Genomic DNA, 22,647 nt, shown 5'->3' with positions numbered 1-22,647 from the left:
GATGTCATGGCGTCGCGACTCTACGCAGCGTCATATGCGGGCAAAGTGACATCGCTAAGCCTGGCAGCGTCCGGCGAAAGCTATCAATTGACGAAGCTCTCTGAGACAACTCACTGCGGCACGAGCCCTTCGTGGTTGATGCTGGATAGGGAGAATGATTTTTTGTATTGTTTGGATGAAGGCATTGATCACCCTAATTCCACGCTGTCATCCTTCAAGCTCAACTCGGATGGCTCTTTCACAAAGGTTGAGCAACTCCAGACTTTGGTAGGATCTGTTGCGTCTGCGTTTTATACACCGGTCCAACAACCAGACCAGAGATTCTTTGCAGTCGCACACTAGTGAGTAACCTCTGATCTTCTTGCTTTCTAGCAAGTTCCTTTGCCTGGAAGGCTTTGTCACTCATCGATCATGTTACTAAAATTCATCGTTTAGCTCAGGGTCTGCAGTCACGACCTACTCTGTTGATCCTGCCAGCGGTCACTTCAACCACTCTCAATCGTTCACATTCACCATGCCCGCCCCAGGACCAGTCCCTGGGCGACAAGACGCGCCACATCCCCATGGAGTCGTAATCGACCCGTCCGGGCAGTTTGTCCTTGTTCCGGACCTAGGAGCTGACCTTGTCCGCATCTTTCGCATATGCCCAACCACAGGCCATCTAGAGGAGCAGCTGCCACTGGTTGTGTCTCCGGGTTCTGGTCCAAGACATGCTGTCTTCTGGGTTCCTAGAAAGGCAGGCCTGATTCGACCAAAGAACGTCCGATTCTATCTGGTGACAGAGCTTGACAATTCCCTGAGGGGGTACGACGTGACGTATTCAAATAATGGCACGATCGTATTCTCGAAATTCTATGAAGGGAGCACGTACGGCGGATCAACCCCTCCAGCTGGCTCAAAGGCCGCAGAGATTGCTATCTCGGTGAGTCTATCTTTGTTCATCATTGTCAATATCCCAGACGTGCTAACATCCCTTTTCCCCCATAGCCGGGCAATGATCATGTCGTGATATCGAATCGTAACGATAACACTTTTGGGCCAGGAAATGACTCTATAGCGATGTTCTCCCTCAGCAGTCAGGCACAAACCTCCGCCACCTCCTTCGTGGGATTATACCCATCTTTTGGGTCTTTCCCGCGCCAGTTCGATATTTCCGCGGAAGAAGGAATGGTGGTGATAGCACACCAGAACAGCCACAAGGTATCGGTAGTCAAGTGGAACAAGATGGATGATACTCTTGGTTCGCTACTGACGGAGAAGGAACTTGATGGAGAAATTCCTGCTGTGGTGTGGGCGTTTTGAAAGCCTAAGACTTCTAGGTCATGTCTGCTTAGGTTAATGTTTTATTAGAGACTGGGGTACACCCCACTAACCATATCTGCGGGAGAGCAAAGATAAATGGAGAAAATGCTCCAAATAAGAGAGATAAGTAGTCTAGTGAGAATGGCCAGTACATCGTCAAGACCAGTATTATTGACTAGGCACAAAAACATGAGCAACCCCGCAAAACAGACTATAAAGATAGCGGAGTGGTCACGCGATTCCACTAGATATCATCAAGATGCGTTAACGCTATTATGCAGACTTCTGACCTTTCGAACTAAACCTCCTAATATTGTGGTACACCAGAAATATATATTCTGAAGTATTATATATACGCCTGGAATGATAACAAAATAGGATACTACAATAATTTCGCTAAATTGCTAAACGCAGCGCAGGATTATAGAGAATGCCAAAAATCGAAAACTCAAGATCAATAACTCAGGTAACAAGCGAGTCGGCTGATGAGAATGATTCGTGACATGATACACACAAGGCCTATGGAATAAGCGGGCCAATAGGTAGAGATAACATGGACAGCAGAACATTCACACCACTGGCACCAAACACAGCAAGTGCCCTAGGGCTATCCAGAGAAGTAAGCACAGTCGTGTTTGTGCAGCCTGCGTGGATAGGCTTCCCTGCCATGCGGTCAATAAGCCAAAGAAATGCATCTGGAGCACCTATGACTTCTAGGCTTGCATGCTCCGATAGCCTATCTCGCTTGTACTCGACATTGGCTCCGCCTTCGCAGTACTTCGCGACTAGCTCATCACTGTCTGCAATAGGACTGACTTCATCGCTGATCGACTTGTAGATAAATAGCGGGATATTCGGAGTATTCTGGCCCATGGAGTTCGGGTCCAGTACAGCTCGGGCCGCAGAACTCGAAAACGCATTGCGGCTGTTGACATAGTTATAGATATCCTGGCCAAAGTACTCTCGCAAGGCCCCAGTAAGGCAGAGACGCTTTGCCTTGTTAAACTCAGCTGCCTTTTCTGGCAGGATTATATCACGAACGATTTCCCGTGCGGCCGGATATTCGTTTGTGAGCCCAAGGATCCCTGCGGGAACTAGTCCAGTAAAGACCCCTTTGTTGACGGTGTTTATAACGGACAAGATCTTAGGTACTGTACCACCAAGGGCTGCCCCTGCAATTGTTAATTCTGGAGCATACGTCGGCTGGAGTTCCGCGGCGAATCCAGTAGCCAAACTACCTCCAGAATACCCCCACATAGTGACTCGCGCAGTCGGCTCAATCTGTGTGAAGTTCCCAGACGCTAATGCCGCACGAATATTGTCCAGCACGGCCTTTCCTGACAAAGTATTGGCCAAGAACGCAGCACTGGGTCCCAGATGGTCTGGAATCGTGACAACCCAACCCTTGTCCAGAGCGCTTGTTATGAAAACATACTCCATCTGGGGCATAGCCAAGGCAAGAGAACCACTGACAGTGGACTGTTGCTGCAGGGCAAAGGAGGGGGAACAATCGGCGTCGGCAGCATCCTGGGCAACCTGGTATGAGTGAAGCTTATTGAAGTCCGCATTATGAGGTATCAGGATAGTAGTGACTGTTGCAATTGGGTTGCCGAAACTGTCCGTCGTTCGGTACAGGACTTGGTACGCAGACCGGAGGTTGGATCTAGCAAATCCGAACGCTGCAATTGGCGACGGCGGGGTACGATAACGTAAGATAGCTCCTGGCGCCATGCTCTCGAACCCAGATGGTGGACTGTAGAACGCGTCTTCAGTTGGCCTGAGAGGGGCATTGCTGGAAGCGGGCATGGCCCACACAAACAGCGGAGTCAAGAGGAGAAAATGGAAAAGAATGAAGGCTTCCTTCGCCATGTTGGAGAATGGGTGAAAGAATCAATATGATTGAAGGTGATTATGATTTCGAATCGTATCCAGATCTCATCTGGCGACACCCTTATATATTTATTTCGGCTACCGCAATCAGCACCTTGCTGTATGACTTATTTCAGCATTCCTGCCTCGGCTTGAGTTGTCCTTGCGCAGTAGTCAAGAACTACTATGAAAAACATGGTCTAGTACATGAAATGATGGTGTTGTTCGTCTGATTGGACACAGACAATATGCGTTCTGGGGAGGATTTCGCTGAAACTGCGGCAACAAGCTCTGTTCAGAAGATTCGGGATTCAGCCAGCTTAACCTCGGCTGGCAGATGTGACAACTAGTTAAATCACGCATGTTTTCTAGCTAGAAAGAACAACAAGTACACACGGCTACCGATTACCTACGGCTGTTCCCATAGCACGTTCCGGAAGTTTATCGGAAAGTACTAGCCACGCCTTGGTGGTTTGAAGCGGAGCTTACGGATGTTGGCGTCGTATTCGATCCTTAGCGCTCACACGCCTTCTTACCTGGAAGAGTAACTATATTCGACCAGGGATAAAAGTTTACAGATGAATTCACAGTGGAGTTTGTTTAATTGTAATGACTCATAATTGACGAAGAATATCCTACTGCACGGTCACAAGTCTGTCTTGTGTATTGACTTTTACGTATGTGGTGCTATATTCCAGGACACAGCAACTGCTTACGTTCCCCGACCTCCCGCCCTAGTTCTATACCAGTCCTTGTCTGGGTTCGGGGGCGCAAGCTTTTTGCTGTGCGGTATGTTTCGGTCAATGTTGTAACTGGAACTAAGACTTAACATTGTTTGCCCTAGCTTGGTGAATATGTTGCCGAAAAGTGCGAAAAGTTCATAATGTCCAAGGAGGTTCCAGTTGCTGACTGCCTCGCTCTTTGGCAACAAAATAGACCCACCTTCAGGTCTTGGCATTGGCTCCCACGGAGCTTACTTCTCGTCCGGTCAACATAGCAAGTACCCCACTATATATTTACTTACTGTTCCATCCATTCCTTCACGTGGCTGCTACGCTGTGCTTCGCACCGGTCCAGGGCGTAGGTTCTTCGATGGTTTCCACACCCTGCCATTACTATTTTCTCGCCTAGTCTCTGAGCAACCGAAAACTCCGTCGTCTTGCACCAACCGCGACATAGTTAAAAAGCAAGAAGTTCCGTGCGACTGGCCAATAGCTGGCACATTAGGTGATGGGAATATCTCAATACAGACTCTCTCTTACTTGCCCACGTTAAGTCAAATCGTCTTTAAACGGAGGGAGAAGCCAGTAGCTGCAGGTTAGAAACGACCTCGGCAGATAGTCAAAACGGATGATCAGCGTCGGACATACCCAGCGGGTGGTGGAGGGCACAAGCAAAACTACGTCCATGGTTGAATCAGAAGGATGTGGGAATCGGCTATCAATTTAATATGACCTGATCCCGTGGTAATTCAGTTTCACATCTACACCTGAAGGGCGTGGAACTGATGATTAAGTGGCAGAAATACCACAAGTGGACCATTGGATATTGACTGTGGGGGCTCGTGGCCATTCTTAGCTGGCCTTTCAGAGCGAGGTGGGCGGTAGATTGCAAGAGTATGCTCCGGTTACCAGCGGAATAGCGTCTCAAAGCTATCGCTTCTCTTTCGCCATCCCCGATCCTTCGTGTTGTTGTCATTATCTAGGCTGACAGGCTATCTTCTGTTGGGGGTCAATGCCTGCAGACGATGAAATCAAAGGAGGGGGAATTGATGGGCTACCGGTCAAACCTCGAGCGTCTGTCGTCAACCATACCAACGGTTCCCATAAATGGCATGTCTGCATTCTAATTATTCCTCCTCAGTTGGTTCCCAGCATTATAGAAGTAGTGCCTTCACATCACACATCTACTTGCATCAGCTCGAAGATCTGCAAAATCCATTGCTTTGGTCATAGCCATGACTGCCTACAACGTGTCCTACAGTCATTAAGAGAATGAGAACAGCCTTTCACGACCGGCGCCAACCTATGTGAAATTTCTGTTCCGCATTCAAGCATCAGCCCACCGCCTGAATCGCTCGTTCTCCCCAATCGCCCGCTCACTAAGGCTCCTGTAGAAGATGCACGGCCATCGTTTACAGTCCCGGGATCATCGGCGCAAAACGACGCTGCTCACGAAGGAGCTCTGTGAACAATGGTATGATCTGAAGGATCCATTAGAAGAGTGAGAGCAGGACTCGCCGCCGCGGGTGAGCTGGTAAAGCGAATGGTAGCCCAGGGTCTCAAGGCACACTCAATACGCGCTTTTCCTGTCGCGGTGTCTATTGCTTAAAGGCGTCATTCGCGCGCGCCGACACTACGATGGCGAGTCGTAATAAGTTTGGAATAGCGCTATGCCATCGCTTTTGACAAGCGCGTGGGGCTCTCCATGGCGGACCTGAAACCTCAACCAGCACGTCCGTGTACTTCTGCGTGCGCCACAAGATGATACATACCAAGACAAGTGGGCTGCGTGCAGCCGTCGTGGGGGTATGCATAGCGGCAAGAAAAGAAGACGGTGAACATGCAGCAAATATTGCAGTCGTCCATCGAGCCGGGCGCTTTAACGAGGCCTCACTGGTCGTGGGCGGCGTGCGGGTAACGGGGACGGTGCCACTGGTGGTGCAAAGGGGGAAGTGTGTGGACACAGCCAGAAAATCGTGCAGAAGACCTCTTGGGGGATAGTCGTATGTCGAGCCCACCCGAGGCTTGGCTGGTTTGCGATAGAGAGGAAGGTGTGGCGCATACACTAGTGTCCCTAGATCGCCCGTGTTTGCCGACCCCGCCCCCGTCATCTCCAACGCCAACGAGCCATGACACCAAGGATACTAGCACCGGTCGGCCCGCGATATCCCCCTCCGTTCTACCGCCGAGACTGGAACTAGAGCCCCGGGGGATGCAGCGCCTGGGGATGGTGCTCCCCGGGAAGGAGGCGATTACTCTGTGTGGTTGGCGCAAACCGGATGGCTCCTTTATTTAGAAAGACGTTCTCTGTAGACCCTGGTCGAGCTTCGAGGCGATCCGAACATTATCTAAAATAATTCGACGATTATAGGTGTTTAGCAGATCTAGTAGAGCAGCTATTATTTATTTAATCGTATAATAGCCTAGGCGTTAGATATATTAGATAATTAAAATAGATTAGAATAGTAAGAGAGAGATATATATAGAGTGGGCAATGGCCAGGTGAGGGGAGGTTAAGGACCTCCAGCATAACCTGACCGCAGGTTAACGGTGAGGTTAAGTACCTTATTTTTACCTGACCGCGGTATAAAAAAAAGAGGTTAGGTTAACCTGATTAACCGTTCTTGGCGCTAAAAGCAATATGCCTTGCCTAATTAGGCCTAGTCCGGTTAAGGTTCCGGTCAGGTTAACCGCATTAACCTCACCGTTTCTAACCCAACCCTTCTAAAAATCTATAATAGAAGCGTTATTTAATTTTTAAAAAAATATTAAAAAATAAATAACTATATCTCTTATTCAAATTATCTTTATAAAAATACCTAGACTCTAGTGTGGCTGGCAGAATTCTCATTTTTCTATAAAAGTTGGTGTTACCCAGAGATACGGCATGGAAATATATATTAATACATACCTTGTTTCCTATTACCAGCATTAATAGTAGATTTTAGAGATTATCTCTATTGTAGCCATTATATTAATCATTTAGAGCAATAGTATCCTTATCTACATCTTTATTATCAACAGAAATGCTATATTTCTTATAAAATATTCCTTATTTCTAGTGTTCTTATAGTAATAGACACTGATGGTAGCCAGATTATCACGGGTTCTATCCCAACCACCACTAACCTTTATTAGATCTATCATATTTTGGTAGTAACACGACGCGTTCTCTTTGTCAACCCACCAACATCATGTCTTCTAAAAATTTCTCTTTTCTATCTTCCAGTGTCCATGCCATTAATGAAGCCTTGCTATTCATTATGGCACACCAATCCTACCCCCTCGATCTATGTTCACAAGATACTATTGCACCATCCTCCTCTATCTCCCAAGTCTTTACTGATGGCGATAATCAGACAGAGGTTAATACCTGTTCTATTTTCTCTCCACCCCCTGAGCTTGATTCTCTGCGTCTCTCCAAAGGCCGCAAAATTATTCAGTATCCGACCGAGCAAGAAAAGATTCATATCTTTGAAGAATGGTGGAATACTACTACCTGGGCCGAGAAACGGAGAGAAGCCAAAAAGCCATTAGTTCGATTCAATCCTAAAAGACACTCATCTGTATGGGACAAATTCCACGAAGGCGCCCAATTCCCGGATGGGACCCCCTATGTCTTTTGTGTCTCATATTCTCATCTGCTCCAACATCCGTCAACAGAGCACACTGGGACTAGTTCAATGGCCTATCATGTCCGAAAAGGCTGCCCTAAGAAGTCGTCTTCGGTGCCTTCCAAACGAACAGTAGCTCAGATGCTAAGTGAAAAACCGGTAGGGTGTCTGTCCTTCTTCTATTTATCTTATACTAAGAGCTTCGATTTCTTAGGGCCCGACAACCATCTACACCGAACAAGAATTCCTTGACCAAGTCCTGCGATTTATCGTTGCCTGCCGTCTACCTTTTCGAACTGTCGAGCATGTCCAATTTAAACGAATGATCAATCTCGCCGCTGTCGGATCATCTCGCAGACCGCACATTCCGAATCGAAAGCAAATCCAGGAACGATTAATCGAGTTATCGGATGAAATCCACACACAGCTACTCTCACGGTTCCCGGCGACCGGCAGAATGTCAATTGCACTTGACTGTTGGACAAGCCCGGATTAGAAAGCATTTCTTGCACTTACTGGCTATTTCTTGACGGACGATCTTGATTATCATGAGATTATTCTGGGCTTCCGACCGGTATCCGGTTCGCATACAGGTGAAACCCTTGCTGCCATTATTCTGTCGGTTCTTCATAAGCATAATCTATGCCATCGTCTACTAGGGGTGACAACCGACAACGCGAGCAACAACAGTACTATGTTCTCCTCCCTTACAGAGCAACTTCGCGATGAACTTGATACGAATATCCAGATTCAGGATACTATCGCCGACCCGGAGCTTTCCAAAATCCTTCGAAATCAGCATTACATCCCATGTCTTGCTCATGTTATCCAACTCTGTGTTACCTCCTTTATGAATAAATTGCGGATCGCAGCGGAGAATAACACTGTCTCCTACATATGGGAGAACAGCGATGAAACGCTCAAAGCGTCTGGTAGTATTTCACGAGCCATTGAAAAGGTATGTACGCCAGCTGGCCGAGATTTCGGTCATAACCGAGAAGGTTGCTCAGATCTAGCTACCTAGGAGGATGCTGAGGAAGGCTTCCTCAGCTTCCTTTCGGTCATAACCGAGAAGGTTGCTTAGATCTAGCTACCTAGGAGGATGCTGAGGAAGGCTTCCTCAGCTTCCTTTCGGTCATGACCGAAAAGATTGCTTAGATCTAGCTATCTAGGGGGATGCTGAGGAAGCCTTCCTCAACCTCCTCCTAGATAGCTCAAACAAGTGTCCAGCATTTACTAATATCTATTATGTCCCTAGATTCGAAAAATCACTAAATTCGTGAACGCTAGCCCTCAACGTCGTGAAAGATTTCAACTTACTCAGCGTCTGGAATCTGGATCTGTATACTATCTTCTTCTCGACTGCAAAACCCGCTGGAACTCTTCCTACCTGATGATTCGACGCGCACTGAAGCTCCGCCAACCAATCGAGAGCTTTATCCAGCACTGGGATAGTCAGAAGCTTGACTACCTGCGGCCTACACCGGTAGAATGGAAACAGTTGGAATATCTTCTGGAGCTTCTATATCCGTTTTACATCTTCACGTCCTGCCTCTCGGAGAACACCGGCCCTACCGTCCATAGGGTATATGATATCTACAACGATCTGTTCGACCATCTGGATCTTGCCATCAATCGTCTTCGGAACAAACGAGCCTCGTGGAAACAACAGATTCTTGAAGGCTTAGAAGAAGCCCACAAGAAACTCCGGAAATACTATCGGCGAACATACCAAGCAGAGGGTTATATCTATGCTATTGCAACGATTCTTGATCCTACCTCCAAGCTTGAGAAGTTCAAAACAGCTACGTGGCTGGACGATGACACTGATTGGTATCAAAAATATCGCACTGTTTTTGAGAAGGTGTTCCACTTCTACCGCAGTCAGAATCCAAGTGTCAACACGCCATCGACTGTTTCAGACCCATTATCTGGACTGAACAAGGCATTTTACCATCTCTCGAAACGACGAAGACTTGCCACTTCATCAGAGACCTTTGAGGAGCTTAAGGGCCTATCTTGATATAGAAGGGTAAGTCGTACTTTGAATAGGCCTACACTCTGGCTTACTGTCGATAAGGGCACTACTGGGTTAAACTGATATTATTGCCTACTGGAAATCTCGTCTGCAACCAGTTCCCGATCCTCTACTCTATGGCAAGAGACTTCCTTACGGTCGCAACCAACGGTGTCAGTGTTAAACGCCTCTTCAACAGCTCCCGAGATATCTGTCACTATCGCCGGAGTCGGTTATATCCCGATACTATTGAGGCGATTATGCTGCAGATGTGTACCGATCGCTTTACCATCAATGAGGAATATCAGCAGATTCTTGATGAGGTTAACCCCGACTCCATTGTCTTTGTACACAAGGAAGAAGACGATGATACAACCGAAGCGCCTTTGTATATTAGTGACAATGAGGATATGGATGATATGGATGAGGATCCGGAGGATGGATTGTTGCCAGAACCTCCGCATACTACCCGGACTGTTAAAGAGACACGATCCCTTCGACATTATGAACGACGCCCGGGACAGTATAAAGAATAGAGAGTAGATAATAGATATTTTTTTTTAACGTGTCCTCGAAGCAGAATATTTCGATCAGTTTATTCTAAGTAGTAAATTACATCACGGGATCACAAGAGTATTAATACCGAAATAAAAAAATACAGTAAACCATGAAGGTAATCAAGATGTATTAATTACCGTTTAACCTGCGGTTAGTACCCTCACCGGATTAACCTCCCCTACCTCACCGGCCGGTTAATCCGGTGAGGTAGAACCTTTACCTTTAACCTGATTGTACCGGTCCGGTTATTGGGTTCTTTATACCTTAACCTAACCTGGCCGGTTATGGTCAGGTTATGGTGAGGTACAACGGTGAGGTTAACCCACTCTAGATATATATAGATATTGCTGGTAGTTATAGAGATATATATTTAATATAAACGGTTAGATTAGGTAGGAGAGGAAGATAGACTAATATAAAAGCCGTTGGATACACTAATCTAATTTAGATTTTTAATTTTGTAGGCTGATGTAAGCTGTAATCGAAAATTATATAATAGATAAATAGTTATAACCTTCTATTATAGCAAGTATATAAAAGAAGAGTAGTATCGTTAGATTCAGCAGAACGAGCTCTATCCAATAGTACTATTTAGAAAGTAGAGAGGGGTGGTTGGTGGGAGGTCAAGTTCCAGATACTTGCCTACTAGAATTTTTTAACATGGCCAACCCTGCTAAAGCCTGACTCATAGTGACTTTTTAAGCGCAAAGTCTATGGGACAACCTCAACCCTTTCTTTAATTATACATTCCATATTGAACATTTCTGATTAAACAATTCTGATTAAACATTACACGGACCAGGGCCGATATTCAAAGAGGATTAAATCAAAAATCAAAGACCGAACTAAAAAGCACAATCACAATGCCAACTTATCCTCCTTAACGCCCACTTCCCCTTGCTCCACAACTTTTGTCGACAATTGCAAGTAGATCCAAGATGTGCGCTCAGACCCTTTCGCATGGTCTGTTGAGTCTGCAGTGGTCTGGGTTATCGAGGAATACCCCATCCTTGTAGACCCTGTAATTAATCAACATCACCACGATTTTCCCTTCCTGTGGATTGATCAAGAAAGTATCTATGCCGTCAGGAACAGTTATTTTGGTCTTTTCGTCATTATACCTCCAACGTTCTGTCACCCAACCCTGTTCCGAAGCCACATGTGTGCCGTAAACATCATATGCAGTGGTAGGTAGCACGCAGTTTAGTAGTCTCGCGGACTCTTTAATACCGCAGTGCTTGTATAATAGTCGATCAAATGTCCCGACGAATGCCATCTTTAGCTCGTCAGAGTAGTTCCGTCGAATATCACATGGAACGTCGCCGATATAGCGAAGTAGAATATGCTCCCAGTAGATCTCGGAGACGTTCCGGTCCTTGATAGGCTTGTACCGCTTTTCATCGCCAGTAAGGAGGTAATCCAGAACATTCTTTGGAGGCTTGCTCGATTTGTCCGAGATATTGTTGGACATTTTCCAAAATTCCTTTTCCAGCCATAGTGCGCCCTTGGGGAGACGAGGGTCCGTGATAGTCATGTCCGGGTAACGACAGACGAGATATTCGGCAATATCTCTCTGTCCGGCGTCAAGGGCCAATTTGATAATTGTGTAGCCGTCGATGTCCCGAAGTTCGACATTTGCGCCGCGGTTACAGAGCTCCTCCACGGCCCGTTGCTGGCCGGAGACAGCGGCGACAATCACGGGAGTAACATTGCGACATGCCTTGCATCTATTGTCGACATCTTCTGGGTTTGCATCCAGTAGCTCCCTGATCTTCGGCACATTACCTGCTTTTGCTGCTTTGAACAGGTCACCGCAAGCGTCGACGTTCTCATTGGCATCCGCACTGTTGGAAGACTCTCCGACAATAGTTGGTTCTCCTTTTCTGAAGACGGAACGCATTTTGAAATAAGACTTTCAGAAGTTGATTGGATTTTTCCTTAATTAAATGGTATTCGAGACTTCTTTCGTGCTGATGGAATTTGCCTCTGGGGCCTAAGAGGACTCTTTATATAGTCGTCCTTCCGCCCTCTGCGCTATTAGGTAGTTCGTATCTAGACTGTGGTATCAGTGACGCTGTAGTCTCCATTCTTATTCAAATGCAACTGTATCATTGTAGTTAAAGACAGCCACAGGAGCTTAACTGCTACGGTAACAGCAAGTAATGTCCCAGCATTGGTGCAATGGAGATGGCGGACTAGATAGTACATTTAGCGTGCCTCAAGTCTGACGCACATCTAAGGTTACAGCCTTATGAAAGCCTAGGCTCCATTTCTGCCAAAGACACTGTCTCCCATGTCCAAAATCGTCAGTCGTAGATGTCACAGCATGCCAGGCTGGCTGAAGTGGATTCTATACCATCATCCTCTACCGGATCGGAGGTGCGTGGTGACCCTGCATTCGGGTCATAAGAGCCGTACTTAAGCGTTGCTGTAACCGTGAGACACGATCTGATCATCTGGTGGATACGTCCATCAGTATGGAAATATCCATCTCAAAGGTATTTGCAATATGTCATAGGAATATATGGTTACAAACACCGGGCCTGTGTTGTAGTCCAGAATCATATTTATGTAGCATCGTTGTAGAGGGTACGCAATACTGCCTTGCGACCCTCCGCTTTCGAAGTGCCCATAAAAGATGACATAAAGACCGATGCATGGAATACAGCTGAGTACAGTGTTATTTACTTTGTCGTAGCCTATATACGTAATATTGACCTTGTTGGCCGATGATGAGTTTAGCAGAACTTTGCTGCACATATCCCTAAGGTTACCAACCTCAATCTAGGGTTGTTACATCTTAAGCGGTTCTGGGCTATCTAACTAGTTATCCCATGATGGGGACTAATGCAATTAGTAGCACTCTACGCATTCTTTTACCTAATATCACGGGTTGAGCAGGAAATGTGACGAGACGTTGGACATACCTGTGTTGGTTTTTCTTGGAGTAGCTATTAAGCAAGCTCTCCCAACCAACAACAGGATCGCCTATCTGAATGGATGTGGTGGTTTAATGTCTATAGAAAAGTGGAATCTTCATAATGGCATGTTTCAGATGTAGTTCCTTAGAGTAGCCTCTGTCAAATGTATATCTATAGCTAGGTGCGACGATGTTGATGTCTGTTTATTCATGTAAAGGAGACCGCGCGTCACGTGGCCTTCTAGGTGTGGGTAAGGCGGTAGAGCCACTAGGTGGTGTGGTTGATATGCGTATAGTATGCGGAGATAGAGGGCTTTTAGATTGAGAGGAGGTTGAGATTTGCTGTTTGGGACTTGTTTATAAGAGCTTCTATTCCTGCTCTACATCTTATAGTATTTAAGTTAAGGACACGGAGATTGGGTAAGGTTACTAAGAGAACTCTAGGTTAAGAGGCTTCTAGCATCTCTGATTTTTTGTAGGATGTTCCTTGTTGCAGTCTGAGCACCGGGGTTTTACCCCCGGGAAATAGTAGTGTTGGTTATGGGGCCTAGCTTAGTGTTTGTAGCGAACTCGCTCCTTATAAGACTAGGTAAGACAGCTAAATTGTTAGCAGCGACGGCATCTCTTCTATTCAATCTAATCTAATAGTTTCTCGCTCCTAATATATCTCTATTCTACTAGAAGTCTGTTGCTGAGAACGAACTCAGCGGCTTTGATATTTCGCCGTGTTCCCGTTGCCTTGCGTACGTGCTCCGAACGGACGGCTCCGCCGGTCCCACACTCGTTTCTAACAAAGGACCTGGTGAGATTATATCTATATTTTATCTTTAGGGATAAGTAGTCGCAGATAAAATTTTTCTTTTCTTTCTTTCTCTTTTTTTTTTTTTTTTTTTTTTTTTTTTTACTTTCTTTCATTGGTAACAAAAATTTTAGGCTTTGGGAATGTATTTTATTACATTGTTACTATTACCTCTATTTTCCCATATAGAGTTTTGTGTCTTAGGCTTCTCCTGAGTCTACCCATGTTTGATGACCATATTCCTAGACGCAATGATCCCGTAGTGTAAATGTGGGTTGCTGCTGTCGCGTTCAGTCCTTGTCTCTTGCGAGTTCGCCAGACACCTGTTACAACGGGCTTCAGCGGTCTGTATCACAAGTCGTATAATTGATCTTGCTCTGTCCAAGCGAAATAGGATCATTCATTCAAATTTCAGAGGAGCGGACCTCATTCTGAAAGCTAGTATTTTGGGAAACTGTGAATAATTCCTTGCCGCATAATCGCGCATGGGATCTCTGAAATTTTCATCAAAGTTCACCTCTTCTAGTGCGTCAACAACCAATCCTGCACGGAAAAAGGGTGCCAAGAGCTCGTGTAATGGGCGGTGGAAGCAGAACTAGTTTTCGTTCATGTAAATGAATGATCTTTTACTGAGAACAAAGGAAAATGCAATTTCCATACCGGCGATTCTGATCCCAGGTCCCCAGAGAAGAGCAATTGTCTTGCCGGTGGAACTTTTAGGTAGCGCCTTAGAATGAGGGACTGATCTATATGACGTTCCCCAGTCACAGAATCTTCACGGACTACTATTTGACGATCCGCGCCAGAAGTGAAGAAGAGCGGATGAAGAAGGGTGGCAACGAAGCTAATAGTAGAGAATTCAGCCATATGAAAGATCATAACAGTATATAATGAGACAACACTTACCAACCACCTGACCGTAACACTTGTTTTATTGATACCGCTAGAGGCTCGAGATCGTGAATGTCCATTAAGGCCATGTTCATTGTTACTATGTCAAATCCATCCACCTGTGTTGCGAACAAGACCCAGACGCATAAGTGGGGTGGACTCTCAAATAGGCAAATTAATGGCATAGCTACTCACTGTTTGACAAGTCCTCGAGATGAACTGTTCCCAGGAAGATCGATCTGTCACATCCAAAACATGAAATGAGACTCTGTCCTCAGACAATCGCCCTTGTTGGCACCAAGTAAGGGTTCGGGCACGTGCTCGTTCTATCATAGCCCTTGAGCCGTCAGTTGCAAACACTAAGGCGCCCTCATGGGCTAGCCACCGAGCAACGAGACCGTTGCCCGTTGCTAGGTCCAAGGCGCGGTTCCCTGGCTGTGGAGAAATCAGCCTTTTTAGCACTGGTAGTTCAAGCGCAGAGAAATAATCGTTTCCATTGTCACCCATCTGTTCATCCCAAGAGGCAGCGTGATTTTCCCAGGGTAATATTGAAGGATTGTCCGAAAAAGGAGTCTCCATCTTTGTCCATTAGAATGCAACACAGGCACTGAAGACTTAGAGTGAGAGAGCTGCACAGGTGCAAGGTGTAGTGAAAGTAATAATGGGCACAGCTGCGTGAAGCGAGGCATTTAGAAACCCTGCTTCGTTGGCGACTTCGCTGAAATTCTATGCAGTTCTATATAATATTTGCAGTATTAGAACGATGAGTCATATTGTACTTCCAACCAATACTAGCGAGTGAGTCAACATAATCAAGTGGGAGTCGCCGCCCGCCAATATTCTGCCTATGGCTAAATACTAGAGCCCTTATCAACTGTATGAAAGTTTACGTTGGCATGATTGGTTTCAACCCCTCATTTTGCGTGACGTTATGATAACCCGCATGGATCGCCGGCTGTCAAAGTGACAACTTTTCGGTTTTTTTTTTTTTTTTTTTTTTTTTAATTTCCTCGTAGAGGACGAGCTCCGGGGACCCTTTACTTAACAACGTTCCCTTTATAAGTAGATGAATACTAAAAAACCGATAAGTCCGATAAATCTTCCTTAGATATGAGAACGTGGCTCCCCGACCTCAATCATGAAATGCAATTTGGCCATGCTATACCATATATACCTGAAGCTAGATTGCCACGTAGATAGAGAGATAAAGCAGGCTCCAAAATGGGTTGTAAGCACTTCTGGAAGCAGGGACCCAAATGAGGATGCCTCAGCCTTCTCCTAATCCACCCTATTCGGACCTTGTCTCTGCCATTCAGTCTATCCCTCATCTGATCAGTTTTCAGGCCTTCTTTTGCAGGCGTTCCTACTAGCCAAGCATACTGTAGTCGATCCCTACTACTCAGACTTGAGTGATCCAATTTGGCCCTTCCCTGTGGCGGATCTTCACTTTGTAGTAGTTGTCCACTCCACAGTCTGTTCCTACCCTGTAGTGGATTCTTCTGCAGTCGCTTCCTATTGGGCCCTCTCATCCGATATTGGCCATACAGGTGACTGCCCTACCGAGTACACTAACTTAATCTGTTATTAATTTACTCAAGCACCGTCTTTTATATGTTAGTTCCTTTAGTAAAAATATACTTGTTGGGGATATAAGCTCGGCATGAGAACCAAATTTTGGAACTGAAACAATTATGAGTTGTAAAGGGTAACTTAAGTAAGCCTTTTGTAATAGTTTAGAGTCTCTAGATTATATAAGATAATAGCACGACCGTCCGCACTGTTTTATTTTAATTTTACAGTAGGGCGGCGAGGCGCTCTTAGAGAGCTTCTGCCATATCTATAATAAAACTCTTAAGCGCTACATCGACTGTTATTACCTTACAGCTGTAAAAAATAATCAGAGATAGAGCATTGCTAAAGCGGCGGAGAATCTCTTTAGCCTAAATAATTAACACGCCGGAGAAATATACAATTAAAATTAGCCAGCAGGTTTAGCCCGTAGATAACAGCGCCGGTGCTAGATAGATATAGATTAGTATAGTTAGGGTCTTCCTTAACCCGCAGCCATTGGCAAGAATATCTCTATAAATAGGACATATCTTTTAGCGTTATATCTAAGTAATAGCCACTACCTACTAAGATTTTAATTCCACCGACTCTGTCCCCGCTACCCTAGGGATTATAGGCTTCTTTGGGTCCAGCTCTAACTTAAAGCAGCTTTTAATGTAGGAAGGCGCCTTAGCGGACACGCGTCAGATAAATTTACAAACTACTTTTATAAGATTTACCTTAACTAATGCTAAGAAGGCTAGATTATCTAGATTCGAACCCTTACCGTTGTTTTTAATAGCTGCCTCTTAGGCAAGAGTAAGCTACGTAAGTCTCACAACTAGATTTCTGTTATCTCTCTAGTTTACCGTCGCTAGTATGCTCGGATCTACCCCAGAAGCCCCACGGGCCAGTTCGAGCAGCGAATATCGGGTTTAGGTAGGGATGCACTCGGTGCGGGTTGGGTACAACCCGCAGGGTCAAAATTCAACCCGCGCGGGTTTGCGGGTTCTAGATAAATAACCCGCACCGCACCGCAACCCGCAAAGATTTAGAATAATCCGCACCGTACAACCCGCATTTTATAGAACTATACCTAATATAGCGATATTATGTCAGCCACTAAACTAACTATAGTTAGATTTTATCTATATGCGGTGCGGATTGTCCGTACTACGGATAATCCGCACTTTTATTCTATTTTTAGTAGTTTTTTTAATTAAAAAAAACCCTAATAATACCACTACTTTATACTATTTTTTAGTTTAAATTAATGCAGTACTATACACTAACTAATACAAATATAATTAACTTATAATAAATATAAAATATCTATATTTTTATTAATAAAACCCGCGCGGTGGCCCGCAAACCCGCGCGGGTCCTACTATTGGAACCCGCAACCCGCGCGGGTTGAAGGATTTATAACCCGCACCGCACCGCTGCGGTGCGGTGCGGTGGCCCGCTGCGGGTTGCGGTGCGGGTTGACATCCCTAGGTTTAGGATATTTATATAGCGCTAGGGTTTAGGGTCTGTTAAAGGGCGGATTTATATTTTACTATCTAATATTTCCAGACTTTTCAGCAGTACTTCGCGCTAAAATCTTATCTATTTATTTTCTAGCTATTATAGTATTCTCTATAAAATTTCAAGATAATCGACTTTAAATTCCGCTAATAAATATAATACTAATTATAAGTGTCAAACCCTAGGATTAGAGTGGGCATTCTTAACCGTTCAGGTTAATTACCGAGCTTTTATAATATGTATTTAACCCACTAAAATTATGTAATATAGTGTTATAATAAAGAAATCAGATATCACGTGCTATACAATATTTAATTACGTAATAAAATACCACTATTACACTATATTGGTAAATAATACATGACTAATCAATTTTAGACCCTTTTTTATAGTGTATTTTTTAACCGTTGAGTATTATACGGTATTATATATGTATTACGTAATATAGTTCTATATATATTATATAATAATATTATATATATATAAATTTCAATTTTAAATTTAATTATACCTAATATTCAAGCTATAAACTTTATACCTGAGGCGGTATTTTTTAACCGTTTTAGCTAAAACGGTTAATAAAACGGTTAACCATGCCCACTCTACCTAGGATCCGTCTAAGCTGCGCGAACTGCTAGTGTTATAGTTTAAGCTTAAGAGTGACTAGAGTCTACTAGTCCGAGAAGTAATCAATATTTATTCTAGAAGTAATACGGCTACTATAACAATAATAAAATTTAAAAGAACTAATATAATAATTCTAATATCTAAAATAATAAAAATAGAAATAAGATTAAGAGGATAGATATATCTGTATATAATAAAAATATAGATAAAACATACTAGCAGTAACAACGATATAGTTATTAATAACAGTTATATTTAGAATAGGCAATAGCCAGGTAAGTGTTGTCGTACAACGGTGTGGAATGAGATAGTTGATTAGGAAGAAGGTGTGGAGCTCGAACGGTTGATCTGACCGGAACGGTACGGTAGTCGCCGGCGACCAGTTTCGCAATCCTGACGTCAGACCTTACCGAACGTCACAAGACTATCTACCTATCTACAGTAGGTCCTGCCCTAATGGCAACATAAGGCCAGGTTAAGGACCTCCATTATTATAGAACAATCAGAGATAGATCTTCCTATCTAAGCATACCGTATAGATAAAAAGAAATAGTTAAAGAGCCGGAAGTTAAGCAGCGGTCAGGTATCAACAAATAAAAGAAAAAGACGGTATATAATAGCAGAATAAACACTTAGCCTATAGGGCTATAGATTCCAGCGAAGTCCTACCTATTATAGATTCTACCGGCTTTATAGGCTCTACAGGCCTTATAGGTCCTATAGGCCTTATATAACCCGTAGGCTAGAGCTCGGCAGAATCTTGTAGATATTCTGCTATTATATACCGCCTTACTCCCCTTATTTATTAATATCTAACCGCTACTTGATTTCCCGCTCTTTAGCTATTCCTTCTTATTTATACAGCACGCTTAGATAGAAAGATCTATCTCTGTTCGTCCTATATAGGGATGTCAACCCGCACCGCAACCCGCAGCGGGCCACCGCACCACACCGCAGCGGTGCGGTGCGGGTTGTAAAAGCTACAGTCCGCGCGGGCTGCGGGTTCTAATACTAGGACCCGCGCGGGTTTGCGGGCCACCGCGCGGGTTCTACTATTAGGAATATAGATATTCCGTGTATAATACAAACTAATTACATTTATTCTATACAGAGTATAGAACCTAGCTGCCAGCATTATAGAATAGCTATAATATCTTATTCTGTCTACTTAGTATAGTATCTATCCATGGGTAATTTTATCAGACTGAATATAGCATCCATTAACACTAAAACTAATATTGTATCTATGCGCCATTATGCAAATCCCGATAATAACCAGCAGGTAGCTGATGTCTCTTGTTGCGCGTGCTGTAGGCGGCAGTATGTTCCAGCTCAATATCTTGAGGATAAGAGATCGGAACTGTAACTGATACCTGAGGCTGACTCGCAACTGGGGGTGAGGGAGGTGTCAAACTTCGTGCAACTGTAGTAGGTTGAGAAGGGAAAGATAATTCCGGATCAAGTGTTGATCTGAAATAATCTTCTTCAACATCTTCATCGTCTCCAACCACATCTTCTTCATCGCTAATATATCCGGCCTCTGGCAGAGTATCTAGATCTTTATCATCATCATAAGATAATAGTTGATCGTCTATCCCATCTATCTCTTCACGGAGTTGCTGATACTCTTCATCAATCACAGAACGATCCGCACATAATTGAACCATAATTGCCTCAATTGTGTGGTCACTTAAGCGATTGCGACGATAATGGCACACATCCCGCGCGACCGAGAAGAGGTTTTCAGGACCCACCCCACTCACAGGCACGGAAAGAAAATCAAGTGCCATTCGAGAAAGAATAGGGTACTGAAGAGAATGATCTTTCCAGAAAGCCAATATGTCAGGGCATCGCCGAGCATGTAGAACCGCTAAAAAGATACCCATGGTTAGATTGTATACTTAGGAAATGATCGCGGAATAAACTCACGAGTATCGAGATAATTATCAAGTTCAGCGAAACGACTCTGTGCTGATTCTGCTCCAGAAGATCGACTTGAATAAGAGAATAGCCGACGGCGCTTCGTAGCACGATCAATAAGACGATCTAGTCCCTGGAGAGTAGAAGCCTCTTCCTCTGCTGGAACATTGGTGTCGGGATATTTCGAGGAGTAGTAGACGAATACTCTCTTCAGATAATCACGATAAATGTCCACCCACTGATCATCATTTTCCTCCCATGCTGGACCTCTGAAAGCCTGTAACTTCCGACAAGGGTTTAAGATAATTGCAATACCGTAGATAATGCCGTGAGACCCGTAGGTATCAGCATAATATTTCCGGAGTTTTGAATGTGCTTCTTGGAGACCGCGATAGATTTGTTTCTTCCATATTCTTCGCTTTTGTTCAATCTTGGTCATGTGTTCTTCGAGATGGTTGAATAGAATATCGTAAACATCATAAACCTGATGGACTGTAACCCCAGTATGTGTTGAAAGACCAGTGGTATACAATGAAAACTCATAGAGTATCTCAAGTAGATACTCTACATGTCGCCATTCGTACTTCTGGAAAGTCAAGGCGGATTTGATTTTCTCATTCGTTTGCTGCTTGATAAACCATTCAATAGCGCTTTTGAATTGGTAAACACGGAGCAACATTTTGTAGGTTGAGTTCCATCGTGTCCGGCAATCGATTGAAAGACTTAGAATCTTTCCATGAAATCGCTCCTGTTCCTTGCGAAATGCTTGTAGGCGCTGAGGACTGGCATTGATGTAACGCGTGATTCTTCGTACCTTAGATAATATTACAATAATGTTAGCCAATCTACCCATGGTTTGAATTAGTATTAAGAAAACTTACCTTTTCCAGAGTCCGAAGGATCCCCTGCTCGGTAAACTCCACGTCTTTCTCATCCCAGACATGACTTGGATCATCGTTTTTCGGGGTAATCTTGAGTTGTTTTAGAAACGCCGTAACCGATAGTTGGATAACATGGGTGAGACAGGGGAAATGATGCAAGCTATTCATTAACACCCGTGCGAAATCATCGTCAAATGCCTCATCAAGAAGTAACGGCTCATCTAACCCTGACTTTAAGCGAGCAGTCATCGCGTCAAACATAGTTCCGTTATTGCTTGCGTTGTCCGTGGTAAGACCTAAAATACGGTGGGATAATCCATATTTTTGAAGTAGCTCTTGGACAACTAACGCGAGCTGAGAACCAGTATGAGACCCAGGAAGTGGAGGGAAACCAAGTAAGACCTCATGATAACGGAAATCGTCATCGATAAAATAACCCAAAATAGCCATAAATGGCTTCTGATCCGGACTAGTCCCAACAATCCAATGCAATAGATACCTTTCGATTCTGGGGAATCATCTGAAGAATTCTCTCGTATGCTTCCCCAGCTTTCTCGAATAAGAGCGATGTAATTGTATTTCGCGAAGGTATTTGCAGATGATAGGCAGGGCTAGCGATCATATGAAGAAGACGGCGAAAGTGGTGATGCTCAACAGTTCGAAAAGGAAGGCGACCAGCAATAATAAATCGAAGGATTTGTTCTTGGAAAGCTTTCGGAGAGTACTCGAGAGTATTATTCCCCAATCTATTATACTGATAATTAGATCCAAATCTAACTTTGGGATAGAAATAAAAACACTCACTCGTCCTGTATCTAGCCAATTTTTGATTGATTGCTTCGGAGTTGGGTGTCTGTTCTGTAGATAAAGCTCCACATTTTTGTGAACGTAGATGGGCTGATAACGTTGATGTTCCTGTTCGTCTATGCCTTGGATGGCCTAGACATCGATGACAATGGCGGCATCGAACCTGTGGTTGTCCTGAGATTAATGCAACCTCATCACAATACTGCCATATCTCTGAAGAAGTTTCCTTGCGATCCCAAAGACGTAAAGAGACTTTGTTGGCAGGATTTTGAGCCCATTCAGTATTCTTCCACCATGAGTAGAAACGCTCAATTATTGGCTTTAAATCACCAGCATATTGAGGAAAATCCGCAGTAACTGGAAATTTTACCACTTCTTTTCGTGTATCTGAAAGCAGAATAACAAGCTCAGATGGAATCGAATTGTTGATATGATCCTCCTGCAGTAAAGCAGGTTCGATTATGGGAGAAGAAGGATAAACAGAAGATGAAGGTAGAGACTGTTGTGACTCTGGTAGGGTACTAGAACCCCGTTCACAAGATGACATCTTAATATTTACCTGTAAAGGAGTAAGAGTAAGGAGAAGAAGTAATAATATCCTACTAAAGGGGGAGAAAAATTAAGAAGTTAGAGTAATAAGAAAAT

At 44.3% G+C, this 22,647-nt stretch overlaps 5 protein-coding genes across 5 annotated transcripts; 2 read left to right on the top strand and 3 right to left on the bottom strand.

The window, feature by feature from the left end:
* Nucleotides 1–6: 6 nt before the first annotated feature.
* ATEG_06245 (uncharacterized protein) lies at nucleotides 7–1,302 on the top strand (the record flags this gene model as incomplete). Its single annotated transcript, XM_001215423.1, has 3 exons — nucleotides 7–341; nucleotides 436–922; nucleotides 988–1,302. The coding sequence occupies 3 exons, from the start codon at nucleotides 7–9 to the stop codon at nucleotides 1,300–1,302; spliced, it is 1,137 nt and encodes a 378-aa protein (XP_001215423.1).
* A 519-nt stretch (nucleotides 1,303–1,821) lies between these two features.
* On the bottom strand, nucleotides 1,822–3,171 carry ATEG_06244 (putative secretory lipase; the record flags this gene model as incomplete). Its single annotated transcript, XM_001215422.1, has 1 exon — nucleotides 1,822–3,171. The coding sequence occupies one exon, from the start codon at nucleotides 3,169–3,171 to the stop codon at nucleotides 1,822–1,824; it is 1,350 nt and encodes a 449-aa protein (XP_001215422.1).
* A 5,030-nt stretch (nucleotides 3,172–8,201) lies between these two features.
* ATEG_06243 (uncharacterized protein) lies at nucleotides 8,202–10,060 on the top strand (the record flags this gene model as incomplete). The annotated part of the gene is made up of 4 exons (XM_001215421.1): nucleotides 8,202–8,465; nucleotides 8,532–8,582; nucleotides 8,766–9,390; nucleotides 9,588–10,060. 4 exons carry the CDS (start codon nucleotides 8,202–8,204, stop codon nucleotides 10,058–10,060), a joined length of 1,413 nt encoding a protein of 470 aa, XP_001215421.1.
* A 968-nt stretch (nucleotides 10,061–11,028) lies between these two features.
* On the bottom strand, nucleotides 11,029–11,982 carry ATEG_06242 (ankyrin repeat domain-containing protein; the record flags this gene model as incomplete). Its single annotated transcript, XM_001215420.1, has 1 exon — nucleotides 11,029–11,982. The coding sequence occupies one exon, from the start codon at nucleotides 11,980–11,982 to the stop codon at nucleotides 11,029–11,031; it is 954 nt and encodes a 317-aa protein (XP_001215420.1).
* A 7,656-nt stretch (nucleotides 11,983–19,638) lies between these two features.
* Nucleotides 19,639–21,645, bottom strand: ATEG_06241 (hAT family dimerization domain-containing protein; the record flags this gene model as incomplete). The annotated part of the gene is made up of 3 exons (XM_001215419.1): nucleotides 19,639–20,264; nucleotides 20,324–21,128; nucleotides 21,196–21,645. 3 exons carry the CDS (start codon nucleotides 21,643–21,645, stop codon nucleotides 19,639–19,641), a joined length of 1,881 nt encoding a protein of 626 aa, XP_001215419.1.
* Nucleotides 21,646–22,647: the final 1,002 nt, after the last annotated feature.

Source organism: Aspergillus terreus, genomic scaffold, assembly GCF_000149615.1.
Source record: "Aspergillus terreus NIH2624 scaffold_9 genomic scaffold, whole genome shotgun sequence".
NCBI classification, from domain to species: domain Eukaryota; kingdom Fungi; phylum Ascomycota; class Eurotiomycetes; order Eurotiales; family Aspergillaceae; genus Aspergillus; species Aspergillus terreus.
This window is presented reverse-complemented; position numbering and strand designations above follow the sequence as displayed.